Here is a 24,285-nt window from a genome sequence, read left to right on the forward strand (position 1 = left end):
ACACAAAAGATCATATCCCAGGTGTTCCGGGGTCACAGGTTTGTTTCTTTTCTTTTTTTTTTCTTTTTTGTATTTTTTTTTCTGAAGCTGGAAACGGGGAGAGACAGTCAGACAGACTCCCGCATGCGCCTGACCGGGATCCACCTGGCACGCCCACCAGGGGCTACGCTCTGCCCACCAGGGGGCGATGCTCTGCCCCTCCGGGGCGTCGCTCTGCCGCGACCAGAGCCACTCTAGCGCCTGGGGCAGAGGCCAAGGAGCCATCCCCAGCGCCCGGGCCATCTTCGCTCCAATGGAGCCTTGGCTGCGGGAGGGGAAGAGAGAGACAGAGAGGAAGGGGGGGGGGGGCGTGGAAAAGCAAATGGGTGCTTCTCCTATGTGCCCTGGCCGGGAATCGAACCCGGGTCCCCCGCACGCCAGGCCGATGCTCTACCCCTTAGCCAACCGGCCAGGGCCACAGGTTTGTTTCTTAAAAATCTTAGTGGATTAGCAGGGGCTGGCCCAAATGGCTGCTACAGCAAGCTCCACCGCTCATGGGCTCTGGGTTCCTGCCCTGGGACCTGGGGATAAGTTTAGCTGTGGACATGGAAAAAGAAAAGAAAAGAAAAAAAAAAAGCTTAGTGGTTTGATGAATTGTTTCTCCATCAAAAGAACACTAGCCTGACCAGGTGGTGGCGCAGTGGACAGAGTGTTGGACTGGGACGCAAAGGACCCAGGTTCGAAACCCTGAGGTTACCAGCTTGAGCTCAAGGTTGCTGCCTTGAGCAAGGGTTCACTCAGTCTGCTGTAGCCCCCTGGTCAAGGCACATATGAGAAAGAAATCAATGAACTAAGGAGCTGCAATGAAGAACTGATGCTTCTCATCTCTCTCCCTTTCTGTCTGTCTGTCCCTATCTGTCCCTCTCTTGTCTCTCTACCTGTCACAAAAAAATCCACTAAAACAAATTCTATATATCCAACACTGCTACAACCTACCATTTATAGAAGTTCAGCAGCTTTGCAGGAACGTTTCGGTAGGTGTCGACGACATCCACAAAAACAATGTCGTCGTGGGCACGGCTCTCCTCCTGTAGTAAGGCGTCTTCCTTATGGAGGTTGCTTATATGCTCAACATGTCTTCGAGGGCGAGAATGAAGGTTTTGTAAGAGAGCATCACCTTCTAAAAAGGAAAAGTCAAGAACTGGAGAAAAATGCTATTGCAAACACAGGGCCCAGAACTTGTACCATGATGTACACTAAAACTCTGTTCCCAAGAAAACCTAACAGGAATATGGTGGCAGGGAACATGGAGGAAGGGAAACGGGAACTCTCAGGGTAAATGAACACACTTGCTTTGGAGGGCAACTTGTAATGTCTAGTTCAGCTGAGGATGTGCACACTGTATGGCTTGTTAAGTCCACATTATTCTACATGATCACAAAGATATTCACTACAGCACTGCTGATAACTGTGAAAATATACCCGCTCATAGGAGAAGGTCTAAACTGGTATTTCACATAGTGGAACACAGCAGTTAAAGGAATGGCATTGAAAAATAATGTTGAGTGAAAAAAATATGTTGCTAATTGACATACACAACATGATACCATAGATAGCAACTATAAAATACTTTAATCAAAACCATATTTTACTTAAAGATATGTAAATACTTAGTAGGAAGCAGAAAAATAAGACTGGAAGGGTATGCATGATTCAGGCCAGTGGCTCTCTTGAGGGTGAGGGCAGGGTCAGGGACAAGAAAAAAAGGGGCCTCAATTGTACCTGTACTGCTTTACTTCTTAAACAAAAAAAAAAGCAAATATGACAAAAGGTAAATATTGTTAATTCTGAGCAATATGTACATAGGCATTTTTTTTTCTTGAGAGAGAGAGAGAGAGAGAGAGAGAGAGGAAGGGAGAGAGATGAGAAGCATCAACTTGTAGCTGCGGCACCTTAATTGTTCAATGATTGCTTTCTCATATGTGCCTTGACCAGGGGGCTCCAGCCAAGACAATGACCCCTTGCTCAAGTTAGCGACAATGGTGTCACATCAACAATCCCATGATCAAGCCAGCAACCTTGGGGTTTTGAACCTAGGTCTTTAGCGTTCTAGGCTGATGCTCTAGCCACCGCACAACCACTGGTCAAGCTACATGGGCACTCCCTATTTTTGGTGTATTTATGATATTTCATAATCAAGAGGATTACTAATGTGCTTAAAAGACTATTGCCTCACAAGTTCTGGCTCATCTGTCACATTTGTACAGGGCTGTCTGCAGACCCTGCAAATTTAATTAAGGCAGCAATTATTCCCCAAGAGTCTCAATCACATTAGGAAAATTTCTGAAAATAAAAAAGATGAATTGCTGAGTGGTAGGGAAAGGAAATAAAGTAATTTAGCTCCACTTTTGGAACTGTAAATAGAGACTGAGGGATGAGAATCTGAAGGCCTACTTCTGTTGCTGCTACTCCTTGGGAGATACTGGGCAAGTTACAAGTCTCTGGCCTCAGTTTCCTCACCTGTAGAAGGAGGAGGTTCTCAGGAATGCTTTTGGAAATACAGATTTCCAGGCCCCAAGCCTAAAGATCCAGCAGGTCTGGGGTAGGGCCCAGCAATCTACATTTTAACATGTGCCTTCTTATAACTCTTGATGTAGGTGTACCATGGACTACCCCTTGAAAAAAGGCCTAGAGAACCTTGGGGTCTTTACAACTCTTACATTCTATTGTAACAACCTTCACTTTAGAGATAAGGATAAACATATGCAATTTAACAGAAAGGAAAGTGAAAGTGTTATCAAGTTGCAGTAACAAGAAAATGGTTAGTAACAAGACGAGAGCAGAAACTATATACAGGCCTTTGCAATGAAAAAATAACATCCCATTTTATATTGCATCTGTCTGAAAGATATCAGTGTAAAGTAATAGACTGGTGTGTTTTAATTCTAATCATCTGTATAAGTGTTGTTTAAAAGAATCATGGTTACAGCCTCTCCGTTTGGAGACATCAAAACCATCTAGGCCAGAGCTTGTTAAAATACAAACATCTGAACACCAATCCTGAAGATTTTAACTTTGGCACTCAAGATAGGGCCCAGCCAGAGATGCTAAAGCATCACAAAATTTAAAACTTTGTGCACCATGTGATTCTTCTGAATAACCCTTTGATTCTCAGTTTTTAAAGAAATTTAATTTTGGCCCTGGCTGGGTAGCTCAGTTGGTCATCTCGATATGCCAATGTTCGGGTTCGATCTCTGGTCAGGGCACGTACAGGAACCAACCAATATAAGTGCTCAGGTGAATGGAGCAACAAATCAATGTTTTTCTCTCTCTAAAATCAATAAATAAAGTTTAAAAAATAAAAAATTTAATTTCTACTTAGATTCCCAGATATATCCAGATAATCAATTCATTTTAATTCCTTTAGCTTAAAACTTGTATTATTTCACTCTTGATTGAAAGGCATTTTCCTAAGGCACTCACAAAACTATTAACTAATAAATGAGTTCAGCAAGGCTATAGCATACAGGATTGATAAACAAAAATCAATTATATATATTATGAATGAACAATCTGGAAATAAAATAAAAAAAAATGTTTTCCATTGATTTCACAGAGAGAGGAAAGGAAAGGGAGGGAAAGAAGGAGGGAAGGAGGGGAGAGAGGTGAAAGGAGGGGGGAGAGGGAGAGAAGAATCAACTCATTGTTTTACTTAGTTGTTCCATTTAGTTGTGTACTCACTGATTGCTTCTCATATGTGCCCTAACCAGGGATTGAACCTGTGACCTCAGTGTGCTGGGACAATGCTTTATCCACTGAGCCACCTAGCCAGGAATAGAAATAATTTTTTGTTGTTGTTGTTCTTTTTCATTTTTCTGAAGCTGGAAACAGGGAGAGACAGTCAGACAGACTCCCGCATGCGCCCGACCGGGATCCACCCGGCACGCCCACCAGGGGCGAAGCTCTGCCCACCAGGGGGCGATGCTCTGCCCATCCTGGGCGTCGCCATGTTGAGACCAGAGCCACTCTAGCGCCTGGGGCAGAGGCCACAGAGCCATCCCCAGCGCCCGGGCCATCTTGCTCCAATAGAGCCTTGGCTGCGGGAGGGGAAGAGAGAGACAGAGGAAAGCGCGGCGGAGGGGTGGAGAAGCAAATGGGCGCTTCTCCTGTGTGCCCTGGCCAGGAATCGAACCGGGTCCTCAGCACGCTAGGCCGACGCTCTACCGCTGAGCCAACCGGCCAGGGCCAATAAATTTTTTTTTAATTCCACTTATAATAAATTCAAAAGAAAATATTTAAAAAAAGAAGTGCAAGACACATACTCTGAAACCCACAAAACACATCTGAACGAAATTTATTAAGATCTAAATAAATGGAAAGACATCACACGTTCATGGATCAGAAATATTATGATGGCATCACTCCCCAAAATGATCTACACACTAAATGCAACCCCTTTCAAAATCCCAGCTGGCCTTTTGCAGAAATTGACAAGCTGATCCTAAAATTCATAAGGAAATGCAAGGGTTCCAGAATAGCCAATACAATATGAAAAAGAGTAGGCAAGGAAGTCCCACACTTCCCGATTTCAAATATTACTACAAAGCTACAAATTTAGACTGTAGTTAAGGACAGACATATAAGTTGATAGAATAGAGAATCCAGAAATAAATCTTTGCATTTCAGGTCCATAGCAAATAAGTGGTTGTTTGGGGCTGAAGGGAAGGGAGAATGAAGAGTGACTGGCAATGAGACCTGGGTTTCTTTTTGGAGTGATGGACATAGACTGGAATTTCTGGACATAGATGCAGAACTCAATATACTAAAACCCAGTGAATTTAACACCTTAAAAGGGTAAATTATGTGTTATGTAAATGATACCTTTAAGCTATTTTTTTAATGACAAAAAAGTAGATCACCTTCTATGTCCAAGTATAGAATACGACTTGGCACATGAAAGTCAGTATGCTTTTCAACTAGCCAACTCACCCTGAATAGTATAAATAAAACCACCTGCAACTCCCTCCACACCTTCCATGAATTCATGAGGCAACACTCCCTCTCCAGCCTGAAAGAAATAAGAATGCAAGTGCTCAGTGTTTCATTACAAAGGTCTACTTCCTATATTTAAAACTGACAGGCAGAGTTCATACTGTGACTCCACAGCAGCTAATCCACCCGAGCTGCTGGCATACTAGACTGGTATGGTCAGCAGGTAATATCGGTGTCCTCTGGATTCTGTTGTCTCATCAGAGTTACACATCAGGTATATGCAGTAGTCCACAAAGTGTTCAGAATTCCAACTTACACAGAATCATATACATATATTATATGTACTTTATTAGTAAGAGAGACAGAAAGACAGAAACAGGGACAGATGAGAAGTATCAACTCATAGTTGCAGCACTTTAGTTGTTCACTGATTGCTTCTCATATGTGCCAAGGGGCTCAAGCAGAGCCAGTGACCCCTTGATCAAGCCAGCAGCAACCTTGGGCTCAAGCCAGTGACCATGTGATTTTATGATCCCATGTTCAAGCTGGTGACCTTGGGGTTTCGAACCTGGGTCCTCAGCATCCCAGGTTGACACTCTATCCACTGTCACCACTAGTCAGGCCAGAATATCTTGAACTCACTATTGTAACAGTACATGATAGTACGAAACCCAATTTTATTTTGCATTGTAACTCCATCATTTAAAAAAAATTATGATCCCTTTTCATTTCTTGGAGATTAAAAATTCTCATGAGTTTGAATACAACCACGCAGTTTCAAGTCAGGCTACTGTGCAGAGAAAAGCCCCTCTAAACAAATGGTTCAGACAGGCCCTCCTGATTTCTGATGATGTTCAGGTGTTCAGAGCACAGCACCAACAGCCAACAACAGTCCCGCCTCCTCTCAGCACTGCAGGCTGTTTAGTGCTAGAGATTACGCAACACCCTTGCTCAGAGTGTGGCGACACAGCAGTATGGTGTGGACCTGGCACACTCACGAAGGGACTGAGGGGCCTCCCTGTTGCAGTATGCTAACAGTGCTTCTCACCACACCTACCAAGGCTACTCTGCCCACTCTTCCTCTTCAGACAGATCTTTCAGCAGGGCTGTATAGGTGAGACTGTGTCCTAAGGTGACTGTCATAACTTGTCATTTAATTTTTTTTTTTAAGTGAGAAGAGGGGAAATAGACTCCTACAAGTGCCCCAACTGGGATCCACCTGGTAACCTGTCTAGGGTAGATGCTCAAATCAACTGAGCTGTCTTCAGTGCCTGGGGCAGATGCGCCAGCTAACTGAACCAGTGGCTGTGGGAGGTAAAGAGGGAGAGAAGGGCCTGACCAGGCAATGGCGCAGTGGATAGAGCATCGGACTGGGATGCCGAGGACCCAGGTATGAGACCCCGAGGTCGCCAGCTTGAGCGCAGGCTCATCTGGTTTGAGCAAACGCTCACCAGCTTGGACCCAAGGTCGCTGGCTCGAGCAAGGGGTTACCCAGTCTGCTGAAGGCCCATGGTCAAGGCACTTATGAGAAAGCAATCAATGAACAACTCGGGTGTCGCAATGTGCAACGAAAAACTAATAATTGATGCTTCTCATCTCTTCGTTCCTGTCTGTCTGTCCCTGTCTATCTCTCTCTCTGATTCTCTCTCTGTCTCTGTTAAAAAAAGGTGGGGGGGAGAGAAGGGGGAAAGGTAGGCAAAAGATTGAACCCAGGACAACATTGTATCCACTGAGCCAACCAGCCAGAGCCAAATATCACACTTCTTAAAATATACCAATCTTAAGGCAAAACTAAACAGAGTGGGAAAGAGTAGGTTTATAGTTGTTCATATGGACTGTTTCACATACTCACAACTGTAAACCTACTTTTGCCATACCCTGTATTTACCATATTTCCCCATGTATAAGATGCACCCTTTTTCGAAAAATTTGGGTCTAAAAACTGAGTGCGTCTTCTACAGTGGTTGTAGATTTTTTAACTTGCATTTCCCACTTTTTCATGCTTGTTTTTGCGCTCATTGTTGAAGAGAGTGATTCATCATCAGACAAAGATGAGGACAAGCTAATGGATGGGTTTTGACAGAATGATGCTCTAACCAACCAAGCTATCTGGCCAGGGCACCATAGTAAAGATTCAAAACTCAAAAGTTCACCTGGCCTGTGGTGGCACAGTGGAAAAAGTGTTGACTTGGAACACTGAGGTCCCCCGTTCGAAACCCTGGGCATGCCTGGTTAAGGTACATATGGGAGTTGATGCTTCTTGCTTCTCCCTCATTTCTCTCTCTCTCTTTCCCCCCCCTCTCTAAAATGAATAAAGTCTTTATTTTATTTTATTTTTTTTTTATTTAGGGTAGTGCTCTGATGAGGAGTTGTATGAGTTTTATGATGAATAAAACTTGAGTTCAATAACTTTATGTAATACATTTTTTTTTTTTCAAATTTCAGGCCCCAAAATTAAGGTGTGCCTTATACATGAGTATCTTATATATGGGGAAATACGGTACTAATAGTGGAATTACAAAATCATAGAACTTTCGAGTTAAAAAAAAAAAATCTTTTTTAAAGACTTTATTCGCCCTGGCCGGCTGGCTCAGTGGTAGAGTGTCAGCCTGGCGTGCAGGAGTCCCAAGTTCGATTCCCGGCCAGGGCACACAGGAGAAACGCCCATCTGTGTCTCCACCCCTCTTTCCCTTCTCCTTTCTCTCTGTCTCTCTCTTCCCCTCCCGCAGCCAAGGCTCCATTGGAGCAAAGTTGGCCTGGGCGCTGAGGATGGCTCTATGGCCTCTGCCTCAGGCGCTGGAATGGCCCTGGTTGCGGCAGAGTGACGCCCCAGATGGGCAGAGCATAGCCCCCTGGTGGGTGTGCCGGGTGGATCCCGGTCGGGTGCATGCGGGAATCTGTCTGACTGCCTCCTGTTTCCAACTTCAGAAAAATACAAAAAATAAATATATAAATAAAAAATAAATAAAATAAAATAAAGACTTTATTCATTTTAGAGAGGGGGGGAAAGAGAGAGAGAGAAATGAGGGAGAAGCAAGAAGCATCAACTCCCATATGTACCTTAACCAGGCATGCCCACGCAGCGTTCCAAGTCAACACTTTTTCCACTGTGCCACCACAGGCCAGGTGAACTTTTGAGTTTTTAATCTTTACTATGGTGCCCTGGCCAGATAGCTTGGTTGGTTAGAGCATCATTCCGAAGCACAGAGGTTACAAGTTCGATCCCTGGCCAGAACACATACAGGAACAGATTGATGTTCTTGTCTCTCCTTCTCTCCCTTCTCCTCTCTAAAATTAATAAAATAAACATTAAAAAAATCTTTACTGCCTGACCAGGCAGTGGCGCAGTGGATAGAGCATCGGACTGGGATTCAGAGGACCCAGGTTCGAGACCCCGAGGTCGCCAGCTTGAGCACGGGCTCATCTGGTTTGAGCTAAAGCTCACCAGCTTGGACCCAAGGTCGCTGGCTTGAGCAAGGGGTTACTCGGTCTGCTGAAGGCCCACGGTCAAGGCACATATGAGAAAGCAATCAGTGAACAACTAAAGTACCACAACGAAAAACTGATGATTGATGCTTCTCATCTCACTCCGTTCCTGTCTGTCCCTATCTACCCCTCTCTCTGACTCTCTCTCTGTAAAAAAATAACAAACAAAAAAAAACTTTACTATGATGACTACACAACATTTTCTACTGTGTATGTGCTAACACACAAAATTGCTTGTTCTATCTTGTCTGGGTTGTTGTAAATTTATTTATTTAAAAATTTTTTTTACAGAGACAGAGAGAGAGTCAGAGAGAGGGATAGAAAGGGACAGACAGAAACGGAGATATGAGAAGCATCAATCATTAGTTTTTCATTGCGCGTTGCAACACCTTAGTTGTTCATTGATTGCTTTCTCATATGTGCCTTGACCGCGGGCCTTCAGCAGACCGAGTAACCCCTTGCTTGAGTCAGCGACCTTGGGTCCAAGCTGGTGAGCTTTTGCTCAAACCAGTTGAGCCCGTGCTCAAGCTAGCGACCTCAGGGTCTCGAACCTGGGTCCTCTGCATCCCAGTCTGATGCTCTATCCACTGTGCCACCACCTGGTCAGGCAGGGTTGTTGTAAATTCAAAAACATTTTTATGTATTAAAAACACTGAAGTATGTTAAACACGACTCACTGTAATGACCTTCAGAACTCCTCCTCCGTCATTGACCGTCACTTTGCGGAGATTTCTTGACACAAGGCCTTGGAGGTCTTGGCTCTCCCACACAATTGTACCTTCAAAGCTCTTTTGTGAAAGAGGAAAAGTGAGTCATTTCTTGATAGTTGTTAAGTTTTAAATAAGTTTTTAAAGAAAACTGATTTTTTTCTTAAGACACATTGGTTAAAATTTTTATCCCACAACTAACATACCATTGTGCTGGGTATTTTTTGTTTTACTTTTTAATTTTAGTGAAAGGAGGGGAGGCAAAGAGAGACTCCTGCATCCACCCGGCAAGCCCACCAGGGGGGGCAATGCTCTGCGCCCATCTGGACCCAACTAGAGCCATTTTTTAGCACCTAAGGCAGAGGCCATGGAGCCATCCTCAGCGCCTGGGGCCAACCTTGCTCCAATGGAGCCTTGGCTGTGGGAGGAGAAGAGAGAGATAGAGAGGAAGGAGAGGGGGACGGGTGGAGAAGCGGATGGGTGCTTCTCCTGTGTATTCTGGCCAGGAATTGAACCTGGGACTTCCATATGCTGGGCCAACGCTCTACCACTAAGCCAACCGGCCAGGGTCTGTGTTGGTTTTTTCAAATATACATCTAAGAAAACAAAAGGAGTATACAGACAACTTTGTAGACTGCTGTTTCCTACCTCCCCTAAGTCAAAGACATTTCCTCCAGCTGCTGCCAGCCTTCTTGTTTAGGTTCCTGTAACGTGCCACTGAGTGGAGGTGCCGACTCATTCAGACGGTTCTCTGCCATCAGCCACTTGGGCACTACCAAGTCATGTTAGGCATGTTTTAGTGTCAAGGTTTATTTTTACCTAATAATTTGTTGTTTTTGTTTAAAATAAATTCTCAGAAGTAAAATTACTAGGATGAAAAACATATTTTATATGGATTTTGGTAGACAGTGCCAAACTGCTTTTCAAAAGCAAATTCTACCTGATCAATGATGGCGTAATGAACAGAGCATTAACCTGAGATGCTGAAGTTCCAGTTCAAAACTCTGAAGTTGCTGGCCTGAGCACAGGCTCATCGGCTTAAGTATGAGATCACTGACATGATCTCATGGTCAGTGACTTGAGCCCAAAGGTGGCTGGCTTAAGGGGTCACTGGCTCAGCTGGAGCCCCCCAGTCATGGCACATAGGAGAAGCAATCAATGAACAACTGAAGTGAAGCAACCACGAGTTGATGCTTCTCATCTCTCTCCCTCTCACTTAAAAAAAGCAAATTAGCCTGACCTGTGGTGGCGCAGTGGATAAAGCGTCGACCTGGAAATGCTGAGGTCGCCGGTTCGAAACTCTGGGCTTGCCTGGTCAAGGCACATATGGGAGTTAATGCTTCCAGCTCCTCCCCCCCTTCTCTCTCTCTGTCTCTCCTCTCTCACTCTCTCTGTCTCTCCCTCTCCTCTCTAAAAATGAGTAAAAAAAAAAAAAAAAAAAAAAAAAAGCAGGCCCTGGCCGGTTGGCTCAGTGGTAGAGCGTCGGCCTGGCATGCAGAAGTCCCAGGTTCGATTCCCGGCCAGGGCACACAGGAGAAGCGCCCATCTGCTTCTCCACCCCTCCCCCTCTCCTTCCTCTCTGTCTCTCTCTTCCCCTCCCGCAGCGAGGCTCCATCGGAGCAAAGATGGCCCGGGCGCTGGGGATGGCTCCTTGGCCTCTGCCCCAGGCTCTAGAGTGGCTCTGGTCGCAACAGAGCGACGCCCCAGAGGGGCAGAACATCACCCCCTGGTGGGCAGAGCGTCGCCCCTGGTGGGAGTGCGGGTGGATCCCAGTCGGGCGCATGTGGGAGTCTGTCTGACTGTCTCTCCCCGTTTCCAGCTTCAGAAAAATACAAAAAAAACAAACAAATTATACTAATTGATAGTGTCATTAACAATTTATGAACATGTCAATTACACTGTACTCTTCCCAGTATGGGATATTAGTAAAAGAAAATTGGTTGCATTAAAAAATGATTCCTGGCCCTGGCAGGAGCAGGCTGGCTAAGTGGATAGAGCACCAGCCTGTTGTATGGATATCTGGATACGATTCCCATTCAGAGCACACAGGAGAAGAGACCATCTGCTTTTCTTCCTCCTTCTCCCCCTTCTCTCCCTCTTTTTCTCCAGTAACCAGTAGCTCAACTGGTTCAAGTGTTGGCCATAGGTACTGAGGATAGCTTGGCTGGTCCTAGCATCAGCCTCAGGTGCTAAAATAGCTCAGTTGATTCAAGTAATGGCCCAAGATGGGGGTTGCTGGGTGGATCCCGGTTGGGGCACATGGGGAGTCTGTTTCACTATCTCCTTTCCTCTCACTTGGAATAAAAAAAGAAATAATACAAATGATAAAAAAAATTCCTCATTTAATTCGTTGTATTTCTAGTGGTGTATAGGAATTATATAGTCTTTTTCTGGGCAATGCTTTGTCATGCTTCTTTGCCATTTAGCTACTGAATCATATTTTTCTTACTCATATGTGTGAGCTTTTAATAGATAATCTTGTGTATATTTTATGTTAAAAACACTTCTTCAGAATTGTTAGCCATTTATTATGTTTTTTTTTTTAAGTCTAAATGTCTGTAAGTTTTATCTTGTTTAATCTGACAAGCTTTTTCCTTTGTGATTATTGCTATTAAATTCTGAGTTTAGGAAGTTACATTCCCCTCCATCAAGCTTTGATAAACATTTAAATTCTACTGTCTTCTAATTTCTCTCTGGGTTCCATTTTTAGTACCTGCGCCCAGCTAGCTCTCAGTTTAGCTCAGGTCAGTTTCACACCACCTCCCCAGAGAGGCCTTCTCCACAAGTGCTACCCAAGGCAGCCAGCTTCCAATCTCTGTCACATCAACCGTTTTATTTTAATCCTACTTTGCACTCTCACTCATAGTTCCTGTTTACTTTTCTATTGTCAAACCCACTGCTTCCATTAGAATGAAAGGACTGTCATTGCAGGACCACTATATCCCCAGCACCCAGAATGGCCTGACATACAACCAGCACTCAAAAATATATACTTAATGTTGAATTCAAAATCAACTAGAATTAATTATGGTTTGGAGGACAAGATAAAAGACATAGTTTTGGCTCTGGCCAGTAGGCTCAGTGATAGAGCATCAGCTCAGCAAGTGGATGTCCCGGGTTCAATTCCCAGTCAGGGCACACAGGAAAAGCAACCATCTGCTTCCATCTGCTTCTACATCCCCCCTCCCCCCCGCCCCTTCTCTCTCTCTCTTCCCTTCCCACAACCAATGCTTGATTCGAGCACATCAAGCCCTGGGAGCTGAGGTTGGCTCTGTGGAGCTTCCGCCTCAGGCACTAAAAATAGCTCAGTAGCAAGCATGAGCCCCAGAGGAGCAGAGCATCGGCCCCAGATGGGGGTTGCCGGGTGGACCCCAGTTGTGGTGCATGTAAGAGTCTGTCTCTGTATCTCTCTTTCTCTCACTTGGAAAAAGAAGAAGAAGAAAAAATAGAGCTTTAGTAGTATAAAAAATTTCACCTATTAAAATTAAGAGAGAAGTACTTTACAGTAATGTCTCACTTAGCAAGCATGATAAGAAAACAATACAAAATCAAATTTCTCCAATAAGCTAAGCCTGTGGTTTGTAAGCTTTTTTATTTTATTTATTTTTATTTATTTATTATTTTTCTGAATTTGGAAACGGGAAGGCAGTCAGACAGAATCCCGCATGCGCCCGACCGGGATCCACCCGGCATGCCCACCAGGGGGCAATGCTCTGCCCATCTGGGGCGTCACTCTGCAGCAATCAGAGCCACTCTATTCTAGCGCCTGAGGCAGAGGCCACAGAGCCATCCTCAGCGCCTGGGCAAACTTTGCTCCAATGGAGCCTTGGCTGCGGGAGGGGAAGAGAGAGACAGAGAGGAAGGAGAGGGGAAGGGGTGGAGAAGCAGATGGGCGCTTCTCCTGTGTGCCCTGGCCAGGAATCGAACCTGGGACTCCCGCATGCCAGGCCAACGCTCTACCACTGAGCCAACCGGCCAGGGCCTGTAAGCTTTTTTAAACAATAAAACTTCTCTACTAAAACATTAAAAAACTGAAAAAAAAAAAAGGAGTCTGTCACTTAATATTCAGCTAATGTACCTTAACCTTCATTATCAGTGACACTCCTGATGCACTAGGAGGTGCTACAGAGCTCCTCAGGGCAGATCCTGCACACAACTTGGGCCATCTTTCCCTAACCTTTAAAATCGAGAAAATGATACCTAACTCACAGGGATGTTTTGAGAATTAGTAATAGTGTATACAACACAGGTTCTCTGCTCAGCAAAACAGAGCTTATCACCAACAGAGAACACAGAGGTGAACTCCCCTTTAAGATTCCATTTTCCTATCTTTGAAATAGGTGCGGATCATGACTATACTTTCCTTAGGTGGCCTTAACTCTCTATTGAACTTGATATTAAACCTCAATTCTATAAAATCAAAAAACGCTCTCACCAACAGATATACACATGAAGGAAGAGAAATGACTAAGAAGAAATATACCAAAATGTGGCCCTGGCTGGTTGGCTCAGTGGATAGAACATCGGTCTGGCATATGGACGTCCGGAGTTTGATTTCCGGTCAGGGCACACATGAGAAGTGACCATCTGCTTCTCCTTCTCTCCCTTCCTCTCCCCCTTCTCTCCCTCTTACTCTCCCATAGCCAGTGGCTCGACTGGTTTGAGCATCGGCCACAGGTGCTGAAGATAGCTCAGTTGGTCCAAATGTGTCAGCTTTGATGCTAAAAATAGCTTGGTTTATTCGAGCATCAGTCCCAGATGGGTTGCTGGGTGGATCCTGGTTGGGGCGCATGTGGGGTTCTGATTTACTATTTTTCCTCCTCTCACTTAAAAAAACAAACAAACCAGATATGTTGGGAATAGTTGGATGACATCATATTCTTTTAACTTTTCTATATTTTTGTCAAGTTTTCAACAGCAAATATTTCATGTATTTTCATACTTTTACAATCAGGAAAAAACTTTTTTAAACTAACAAATATACAACTAAGTAACTCTGGGGTCAATCTTTCAGATATAAGACATTATTTAAATTTTTGAGTGTCTACTATTATCAGTCTGTAGGCAATATGTTTGAAAATTTAAAAAAGAAATGAAACAGACAATTTCTCCAAATACTCATAATATGCTCTTAATAGTCTCAATAATGATGGAAAGTTAGTCTGTTTGGGAAGGTCAGACAGAATTTCAAATGACTAAGAGAGCTAAGTCTTGAAGGAGTCTGAGTCAAAAAAGTGGGAGGCAGGTAAAATAACATCAACAAGCAAAGGCTTGGACCAGCACTGCGTATTCAGACAAACATTAAATAGCTCAGTATTGCTGAAGCATAGGCTAAGGAAAGGAGAGGCAGAAAGCAGGCTGAAGGTCAGCTGTCTGCTATAATAGACAGTCTGTCCTTTACCTAGAAGGTGGTAAAGTTGCAAGCACAAGGGTGACAGTTCTATTTGTAACTTTAGAAACATCATTCCAATAATGAAATGGCATCAGAGCAGAGATTGGTAGGGAAAGAAGCAATTGGTCTATTTATAAAAATCCAGGTCTGAAGCATGTACTTATCATTTAGAAATTAAGACTGTCCTCTGAAAAACTGAAGACATAAATAAATGGAAAGATATTCTGTGTTCCTGGATTAGAAGAATGCTGTTAAAATGGCCATACCACCCAAAGCAATCTACAGATTCAATGTAATGGCTATCAGAATTTCAATGGCATTTTTCACAGAAATGAACCAGTAATCCTAATATTTTTATGGAACCACAAAATAGCCACAGCAATCGTGAGAAAGAAGAAGCTACAGGCACCATGCTTCCTGATTTCAAACTATATCCCAGAGCTATAGCAATCAAAATAGTATGGTACTGACAAGACAGATACCTCAATCAGTGGAAAAGAATAGAGCCCAGAAATAAACTCATGCATATATGGTCAATTAATTTATAACAAGAAACCAAGAATATACAACAGGGAAAGGATGGTCTCTTCAAATGGTGCTGTGAAAACTGAACATATACACGCAAAGAATGAAACAGGAACGCTGTATTACAGCATACATGAAAATCAACTCAAAATGGATTAATGAACTGAATGTACGAGCTGAAACCACACAACTCCTAGAAGAAAACGAAGGCAGTAAGCTCCTTGACATTGTTCATAGCAATGATTTCTTTGGATATGATACCAAAAGCAAAAATAAACAAGTGAGACTACATAAAACTAAAAGGCTTCCTTCCGCCCTGCAACAGAAATCATCAACAAAATAAAAAGACAACCTACTGAGTGGGAGAAAATATTTGTAAATCATGTATCTCATAAGAATATCCAAAATATACAAAGAATACATACAACTCAATAGCAAAAAAAGAAAAATCTAATTAAAAAAGACGTTGGCATTTTTCCAAGGATGACATACAGAACTAAACAAGTACATGAAAAGATGCTCAACATCATTAAAGCCACAATGGGATATCAGCTCATATTTGTCAGAATGGTTATTATAAAAAAGATAAGAAATAACAAAGGCTGGTGAGGATGTAGGAAAAGGGAACCCTCGTGCACTGTTAGTAGGATTGTAAAATGATGCAGCCACTGTGGAAACCAGTGTGGAGGTGCCTTGAAAATTTAGAAATACCAGAGGATCTAGCAATTTCACTTTGGGGTATTTATTTAAAAGAAATAAAAACACTAAATTGAAAAGGTACATGCACCCCCATGTTCCCTGTGACATCATTCACAACAGCCAAGACACTGAAATAACCTAAGTGTCTAGTGATGGATGAATAGCTAAAGAAGTTGTGATACAGGGGAAAGACAAGATGGCGCTGGAGTAGGCGGACGTACCAACATCTACCTCCCAGAACCAAAGTGGATTACAAAATAATTTTAAGAACTATCATCTGGAAAAACCAATTTTGGACTAAACTAAGAGAACTCTTCAACCAAGGAACACTGAAGAAACTACACCAAGACTGGTAGGAAAAGCGGAAATGCGGAGAGGGCTGCCCAGCTCCCCGGAGCGAACGGCAGCCGGGAGAGACTCGCATGGCGAGAAGTGAGTTTAGCAGAGAGGGGAGGGTCCTGAGTCCCAGGAATAAAGCCCCAGCCTGCAGCCCCAGAGCCTAGAAGAAGTGTAAGGACAGTATTTAGCTGGAAACAAGTCAGGACACTATTTGTGAGAAAGAGTCTGATTTCTCAGACCCAGGATTCTTCTTAAAGGGACCGTGCAGTAAACCTCTTTCACAACCACTCACCTGGGGCTCCAGGGGATGGGGAGAGAGGAGAGGACCAGAGTAGCAAGAAGACAGCCATCCTAACCCCTGGGACAAGTCACTCCCCAAATCTGAAGTGAATATTTCCCTCAGAAACAGCAATATCAGCAAAGGTAAGCAGGAGGGCAGCCAAACAAGCTATCCCGCGGTACTCAGAGCAGAGTTACTTAGAAGGAGGGAGCTTTCGGGGCTACAGTAGTGAGTATTAGGGTCTGAGCTGCAGCGCCCGCACCCCACACAGCTGAGGGCTCGCCGGAGGGCGGGTGGCGGTGGGACACAGAGGGGCGGTTCTGTTGGCAAGGGCGGAAGCCTGCTGGCCGCCATTGGGCTCACGTGTGAGCTCAGTCTTGCCCGGCTAGGGTGGAGTAGGCATGCAAAAGTGGTCAAGCCCAGCTGCCCGCAGCCTGTAATCCAGCCTGCAGGAGAAGGGCGGAAACCCTGGAAGGGGTGGAGATCAGCCCTTGAGCAAGGGCGCAGGAGCACAGCCTTGCCATGACCGTGCAACCGAGGCTTGTGGCCTGACTTGGGAGCCAAAAGCCCAGAACAGGCGGAGTTCCGCTACTGAGCTGAGCGTGGGCACGCAGTCCTGCCCAGCCGGTAGAGCCAAGGCTAGCAGCCGTTCCACGAGTGGGCTCCTCCTGGATGAAAGCCCAGAAACAGATGGAGACCCACAGCTGAGCAAAGGTGCTCACCACTGCCCTCAGGGCCTAGCATAACACCACCCATGGGGGCGGGGCAAAGGCCAAGGTCACCAAGGCTTGTGCACCCGAGCACGTGACCACAGCCACTCCCATGAAGGAGAGGTGGAAACCACAGCAACAGCCCCAGTGGTCAGGCACTGACAACTCCCAAACCCAAAAGCCCTAGGCAGCAACAGAACAGGGGGTGGCGGGCCTGCAGACAGAGCATACCTAGGGAACAAAGGCCATACCCAGTGGACTCCAGTGGCCAAAACCTTCCTTTACACAGAGAAAATGCAAAGGCAAAGAAATGCAACACAAATGAACCAAGAGAAATCCCCAGAAAAGGACCTAAATGAATCAGATACAATCAAATTACCAGATGCAGAGTTTAAAATAACGATTGTGAGGATGCTCAAAGATATTAGAATAACAATAGATGGTCATTATGAACACCTAAATAAAGAGATAGCAAATATAAAAAAGGATATTGAAATAATAAAAAAGAATCAGTCAGAAATGACAAATACAGTATCTGAAATCAAGAATACAAAGGAAGGAATTAAAAGCAGGATGGATGAAGCGGAAAATCGAATCGGTGAGTTAAAGGACACAATAAAGGCACGGAAGCAGAGCAGAAAAAAGAAAAGAGGAAACTCTAAGAGAGCTCTGTGACAACATGAAGAGAAATAACATCCGCATCATAGGGGTTCCTGAAGAAGAAGAGAAAGAACAAGGGATAGAGACTTTATTCAAGCATATCATAGCGGAAAACTTCCCCCAATTAAGGCAAGAAAACATCTCACATGTTCAGGAAGCACAGAGAACTCTCCATTAAGGAGAAACCCCCAAAAATCAACACCAAGACACATCATAAAATACCAAAGCTAAGTGATAAAGAGAAAATATTAAAAGCTGCTAGACAAAAAAGACTATCACCTACAAAGGAGCCCCCATAGGATGACTTCTGACTTCTCAACAGAAATACTTGAGGCCAGAAGGGAATGGCAAGAAATATTCAAAGTAATGCAGAACAAGAGCCTACAACCAAGACTACTTTATCCCTCAAGGCTATCATTTAAAATTGAAGGAGAAATAAAAAGCTTTCCAGACAAAAAAAAAACAAAAAACCTCAAGGAATTCACTACAACCAAACCAAGGCTGCAAGAAATGCTAAGGGACCTGTTGTAAACAGATCAAAGGAGAAAAAGAATATAGCAAAAGAGGAATACAGTTTTCAAGAATAAAATGGCAATAAACAATTACATATCAATAATAACCTTAAATGTAAATGGATTAAATCAGTGATTTTCAACCTTTGTTTCTCACGCACTCATAAACTAATTACTAAAGAAAAAGGGGCCCTGACCTCTTCTTCTTTAGTAACTAATTTATTTGTGCCATGAGATGAAAATGGTTGTATTTAGTCAGGGGCACTGACCTTAGTAATTAGTGTGTGTTTGTGCCATGAAAAAAAAAGGTTGAAAATCACTGGATTAAATGATCCAATCAAAAGACATAGGGTAGCAACGCTCTCCCTCAGACTTCTGGCGGAGTTGCCGCCCCTTGGCCAAGCTAGACAATAAAACTTTGATGTGTAAAAAAAAAAAAAAAGACATAGGGTAGCTGCATGAATAAGAAAACAGGACCCATACATATGGTGTCTACAAGAGACACACCTTAAATCAAAAGTTGCACATAGACTGAAGATAAAGGGATGGAAAAAACTATTTCACACAAATGGAAATGAAAAAAAAGCTGGGGTAGCAATACTTATATCAGACAAAATGGACTTTAAAACAAAGACTATAGTTAGAGATAAAGAAGGTCACTACATAATGATAAAGGGAGCAATCCAAAAGGAAGATATAACCATTATAAATATCTATGCACCTAATAATAGGAGCACCTAAATATATAAAGCAGAATTTGATGGATTTAAAGGGCGAGATCAACAGCAATACTATAATAGTAGGGGATTTCAATACCCCATTAACATCATTAGATAGATCCTCAAGAAAAAAAATTAACAAAGAAACAGCAGACTTAAAGGACACACTAGATCAACTGGATTTAATAGATATCTTCAGAACCTTTCACCCTAAAGCAGTAAAATATACATTCTTTTCAAGCGCTCATGGTACATTCTCTAGAATAGACCACATGTTAGGGCACAAAAGCGGGCTCAACAAATTTAAGAAGACTGAAATCATATCGAACATTTTCTCTGATCACAATGGCATTAAACTAGAAATCAACCACAACAGAAAAATTGAAAAGCATTCAAACACTTGGAAACTAAATAGCATGTTATTAAATAATGAATGGGTTAACAATGAGATCAAAGAAGAAATTTAAAAATTCCTAGAAACAAATGATAATGAGCACAGATCAACTCAAAATTTATGGGACACAGCAAAAGCAGTCCTGAGAGGGAAGTTCATAGCATTACAGGCATACCTCAAGAAGCTAGAAAAAGCTCAAATAAACAACTTGACCCTACATCTAAAAGAACTAGAAAAAGAACAGCAAGTAAAGCCCAGAGCTAGTAGAAGAAAGGAAATAATAAAGATCAGAGCAGAAATAAATGACATAGAGGTTAAAGAAACAATACAGAGGATCAATGAAAACAGGAGCTGGTTCTTTGAAAAGGTAAACAAACAAGATCTATGAACCTTTAACCAGACTCACCAAGAAAAAAAGAGAGAGGGCTCAAATAAAATTAGAAACGAGAGTGGAGAAATAACAACTGACACAACAGAAATACAAAATATTGTAAGAAAATACTATGAAGAACTGTACGCCAGAAAACTGGACAACCTAGATGAAATGGACAAATTCCCTGAAACATATAATCTTCCAAAAATTAATCTGGAAGAATCAGAAAACCTAAACAGACCAATTACAACAAATGAGACTGAAACAGTTATCAAAAAACTTCCAAAAAAGAAAAGTCCTGGGCCTGATGGCTTCACAAGTGAATTCTACCAAATATTCAAAGAAGAACTAACTCCTATCCTTCTCAAGTTATTTCAAAAAATTCAAGAGGAAGGAAGACTTCCAAGCTCCTTTTATGAGGCGAGCATAATTCTGATTCCAAAACCAGGCAAAGACAACACAAAAAAAGAAAATTATAGGCCAATATCCCTGATGAATTTAGATGCTAAAATCCTCAACAAAATATTAGCAAACCAGATCCAGCAATATATGAAAAAAATCATACACCATGATCAAGTGGGATTTATTCTTGGGAGGCAAGGCTGGTACAATATTTGTAAATCAATCAATGTGATTCATCACATAAACAAAAGGAAGGAGAAAAACCACATGATAATTTCAATAGATACAGAAAAAGCATTTGATAAAATCCAGCACCCATTCATGATCAAAACTCTCAGCAAAGTGGGAATACAGGGAACATACCCCAACACGATAAAGGCCATCTATGACAAACCCACAGCCAACATCATACTCAATGGGCAAAAATTAAAAGCAATTCCCTTAAGATCAGGAACAAGGCAGGGGTGCCCCCTTTCACCACTCTTATTTAACATAGTTCTGGAAGTCCTAGCCACAGCAATCAGACAAGAAAAAGAAATAAAAGGCATCCGAACTGGAAAAGAAGAAGTAAAACTATCATTACTTGCAGATGATATGATATTGTATATAGAAAATCCTAAAGTCACAGCCAAAAAACTACTAGACCTGATAAATGAATTCAGCAAGTGTTGGGAGCCAATCAACAACTGCTGGCTGACAAGGTCACAGCAGGAGAAGACCCACAACTGCTGGCTGACAAGGTCACAGCAGAAGAAGATCAAAAACTGCTGATTGGCCCTGGCCGGTTGGCTCAGCGGTAGAGCGTCGGCCTAGCGTGCGGAGGACCCGGGTTCGATTCCCGGCCAGGCTACACAGGAGAAGCGCCCATTTGCTTCTCCACCCCTCCGCCGTGCTTTCCTCTCTGTCTCTCTCTTCCCCTCCCGCAGCCAAGGCTCCATTGGAGCAAAGATGGCCCGGGCACTGGGGTTAGCTCCTTGGCCTCGGCCCCAGGCGCTAGAGTGGCTCTGGTCGCAACATGGCGACGCCCAGGATGGGCAGAGCATCGCCCCCTGGTGGGCAGAGCGTCGCCCCATGGTGGGCGTGCCAGGTGGATCCCGGTCGGGCGCATGCGGGAGTCTGTCTGACTGTCTCTCCCTGTTTCCAGCTTGAAAAAAAAACAAAAAAAAACTGCTGATTGACAAAGTCACAGCAGAGAAGACCAATGGCTGCGGGTTGACGAAGTCACCCAAAGGAGAGACACAACGATACTTCCCCCTTTGACTTTTTGAATTAATCTGGCCTTATATCCCCCTTTTCTGGGTGTGTGCTATTATTTATGGCACAGGGATAATAGTACCGTGCTTTCCCTGTAGATTCGTAGTAATTTCTTTGAAAATGAGACAGAGGGTGTGAGTTCCACAGAAAAGCCTGTAAGCCCCTTGAACTGGGCTCATAAACATAAGAGGCTGGCTATGATATCCCTCGTAAAGGGTTAAGTCTGTAGGAGAATTCCTTCTTAATCATGTTAGAAAGAATAGATTGTGACTTGTGAATGGATAGGAGGCAGTGGCTGTGCACAGAGCACCTCTCGGCCTTCACTTAATTCAACATTTTTCCTCCCTAGCCTTTTCATGTGATAGAGTAGAGAAACATTCCTTTCTTCTTGCTTATTTGATCTGCAGATAGTGGTACACTCTGAGAAGAATAGAGTTAGAACTTAATTAGTGTTTAAATATAATAAATAAGTAATATTTGACTAGACAATAGTATCTTAGGTAAGGTATAGTAGAATGGCCCATTGTGTGGCCTAGGATGAGAGCACAGTCAGCAAGAAAAGAATGTTTTATGAAGAGAATTGTCTTTTGACTAAATGCAATTGCTAGGCTTTCTCAATGAGATGTTCTCATGAGATTTATATAATTTCCAAAATTCTTTGATAATGAGAGGAATGTAGGGGAATCCATAGAAGTAATAACAGTTAATGTCTTCTGAAATTATGTTGCTACTAGGCTATCTTGCAAGTGCACTATGTATATCTTTGGGTGAAAGCTACTCTTAATGTTATGTCAATTTCTTTATAGGCAAGCCTTTTAGAATCTTGTGAGAAAAAGTAGGACACTATTTAAACTCAAAGCCATTTACCTGAGCAAACGGTGGTCCATTGTTAGTCCTTAACGATTTCGTCTGCTAATCTCTCTCTGCCCCTTAACTCACAACAGCAGTAAAGTTAGTTAACTATTAGTACTAATACTTTAAAAGCTGTTACCGATGTTGTTATCGCTATTCAAGTTATTTTGTACTTTGAATGATTTGCTACCTGGTTTGTAATTTATAGATATAAATTAACTGTTATCTGGAAACATGTAAACATAGTGAAACAGAAGCAATAATTAACACCATGTAATTTGTAACTCAGTGTGTGTGTATAAAAAGGGAGCTATACTAGCATTTGGCAGAGATGCCTGGCAGTAAATGCTAACCAGAGAATAAAGAAAAAGAAAAGAATTCGGCTCTCTCACTCGATTTCGCCGACGCTGTCTCCTCCTGTGGGACCCCTGGATCCCCCCCGGGGCTGGACCCCGGCAAGCAAGTTGGCAGGATATAAAATCAATACTCAGAAATCAGAGGCATTTTTATACACTAACAATGAACTGTCAGGAAGAGAAATTAAGGAATCAATCCCCTTTACCACTGCAACCAAAAAAATAAAGTACCTAGGAATAAATTTAACCAGGGAGATTAAAGACTTGTACTCGAAAAATTATAAAACATTGATAAAAGAAATCACGGAAGATACAAATAAGTGGAGGCATATACCGTGCTCATGGTTAGGAAGAATAAACATCATTAAAATGTCTATATTACCCAAAGCAATTTATAAATTCAATGCAATACCGATTAAAATACCAATGACTTACTTCAAAGACATAGAACACATATTCCAAAAATTTATATGGAACCAAAAGAGAACACGAATAGCCTTAGCAATCTTGAAAAGGAAGAATAAAGCAGGAGGTATCACACTTCCGGATATCAAGTTATATTATAAGGCCATTGTACTCAAAACAGCCTAGTACTGTCATAAGAACAGGCATATAGATCAATGGAACAGAACTGAGAACCCAGAAATAAACCCACACTTTTATGGACAACTGATATTTGACAAAGGAGGTAAGAGCATACATTGGAGTAAAGACAGCCTCTTCAACAAATGGTGTTGGGAAAATTGGACAGCTACCTGCAAAAAAATGAAACTAGACCACCAACTTATACCATTCACAAAAATAAACTCAAAATGGATAAAAGACTTAAATGTAGGCTGTGAAACCATAAGCATCTTAGAAGAAAACATAGGCAGTAAGCTCTCTGACATCTGTCGCAGCAATATATTTGCCAATTTGTCTCCACAGGCAAGTGAAACAAAAGACAGGATAAACAAATGGGACTTTATCAAACTAAAAAGCTTCTGCACAGCTAAGAACAGAATAAAAAGACAAACTACACAATGGGAGAATATATTTGACAATGCATCTGGTAAGGGGTTAATAACCAAAATTTATAAAGAACTTGTAAAACTTAATACCAGGAAGACAATCCAATCCAAAAATGGGAAAAAAGAAATGAATAGACACTTCTCCAAAGAGGACATACAGATGGCCAATAGGCATATGAAAAAATGCTCAACATCACTAATCATTAGAGAAAATCAAATTAAAACCACAATGAGATATCACCTCACACCAGTCAGAATGGCGCTCATCAATAAAACAACACAGAATAAGTGCTGGCGAGGATGTGGAGAAAAGGGAACCCTCCTGCACTGGTGGTGGGAATGCAGACTGGTGCAGCCACTGTGGAAAACAGTATGGAGATTCCTCAAGAAATTAAAAATCGAACTGCCTTTTGACCCAGCTATACCACTGTTAGGAATATACCCCAAGAATACCATAGCACTGTTTGAAAAGAAGAAATGCACCCCCATGTTTGTGGCAGCATTGTTCACAATAGCAAAGATCTGGAAATAAATAGCCCAAGTGTCCGTCAAGAGGATGAGTGGATTAAAAAGCTTTGGTATATATATACTATGGAATACTACTCAGCCATAAGAAATGATGACATCGGATCTTTTACAACAAC

At 42.6% G+C, this 24,285-nt stretch overlaps 2 protein-coding genes and 1 pseudogene across 6 annotated transcripts in view; 2 read left to right on the top strand and 1 right to left on the bottom strand.

The window, feature by feature from the left end:
* Positions 1-24,285, top strand: part of TBCE (tubulin folding cofactor E) — a 125,709-nt gene that overhangs the window by 99,649 nt on the left and 1,775 nt on the right. The gene's annotated exons all lie outside the window — the stretch shown is intronic.
* The window catches only part of B3GALNT2 (beta-1,3-N-acetylgalactosaminyltransferase 2), a 129,455-nt gene that overhangs the window by 57,957 nt on the left and 47,213 nt on the right, over positions 1-24,285 (bottom strand). For 3 of the 5 annotated variants that reach the window (XM_066235648.1, XM_066235667.1, XM_066235651.1), the window contains exons 6-8: positions 9,135-9,245; positions 4,969-5,047; positions 976-1,159 (exon numbers count right to left, since the gene is read on the bottom strand). In XM_066235648.1, the coding sequence (XP_066091745.1) occupies positions 976-1,159; positions 4,969-5,047; positions 9,135-9,245 (374 nt within the window). The remainder of the gene's footprint in view (positions 1-975; positions 1,160-4,968; positions 5,048-9,134; positions 9,246-24,285) is intronic. The other 2 variants (XM_066235657.1, XM_066235675.1) reach the window with 2 other exon arrangements.
* Positions 481-588, top strand: LOC136321187 (small nucleolar RNA SNORA5; annotated as a pseudogene).

Source organism: Saccopteryx bilineata, chromosome 1 (genome assembly GCF_036850765.1).
Source record: "Saccopteryx bilineata isolate mSacBil1 chromosome 1, mSacBil1_pri_phased_curated, whole genome shotgun sequence".
Classification (NCBI taxonomy): Eukaryota; Metazoa; Chordata; class Mammalia; order Chiroptera; family Emballonuridae; genus Saccopteryx; species Saccopteryx bilineata.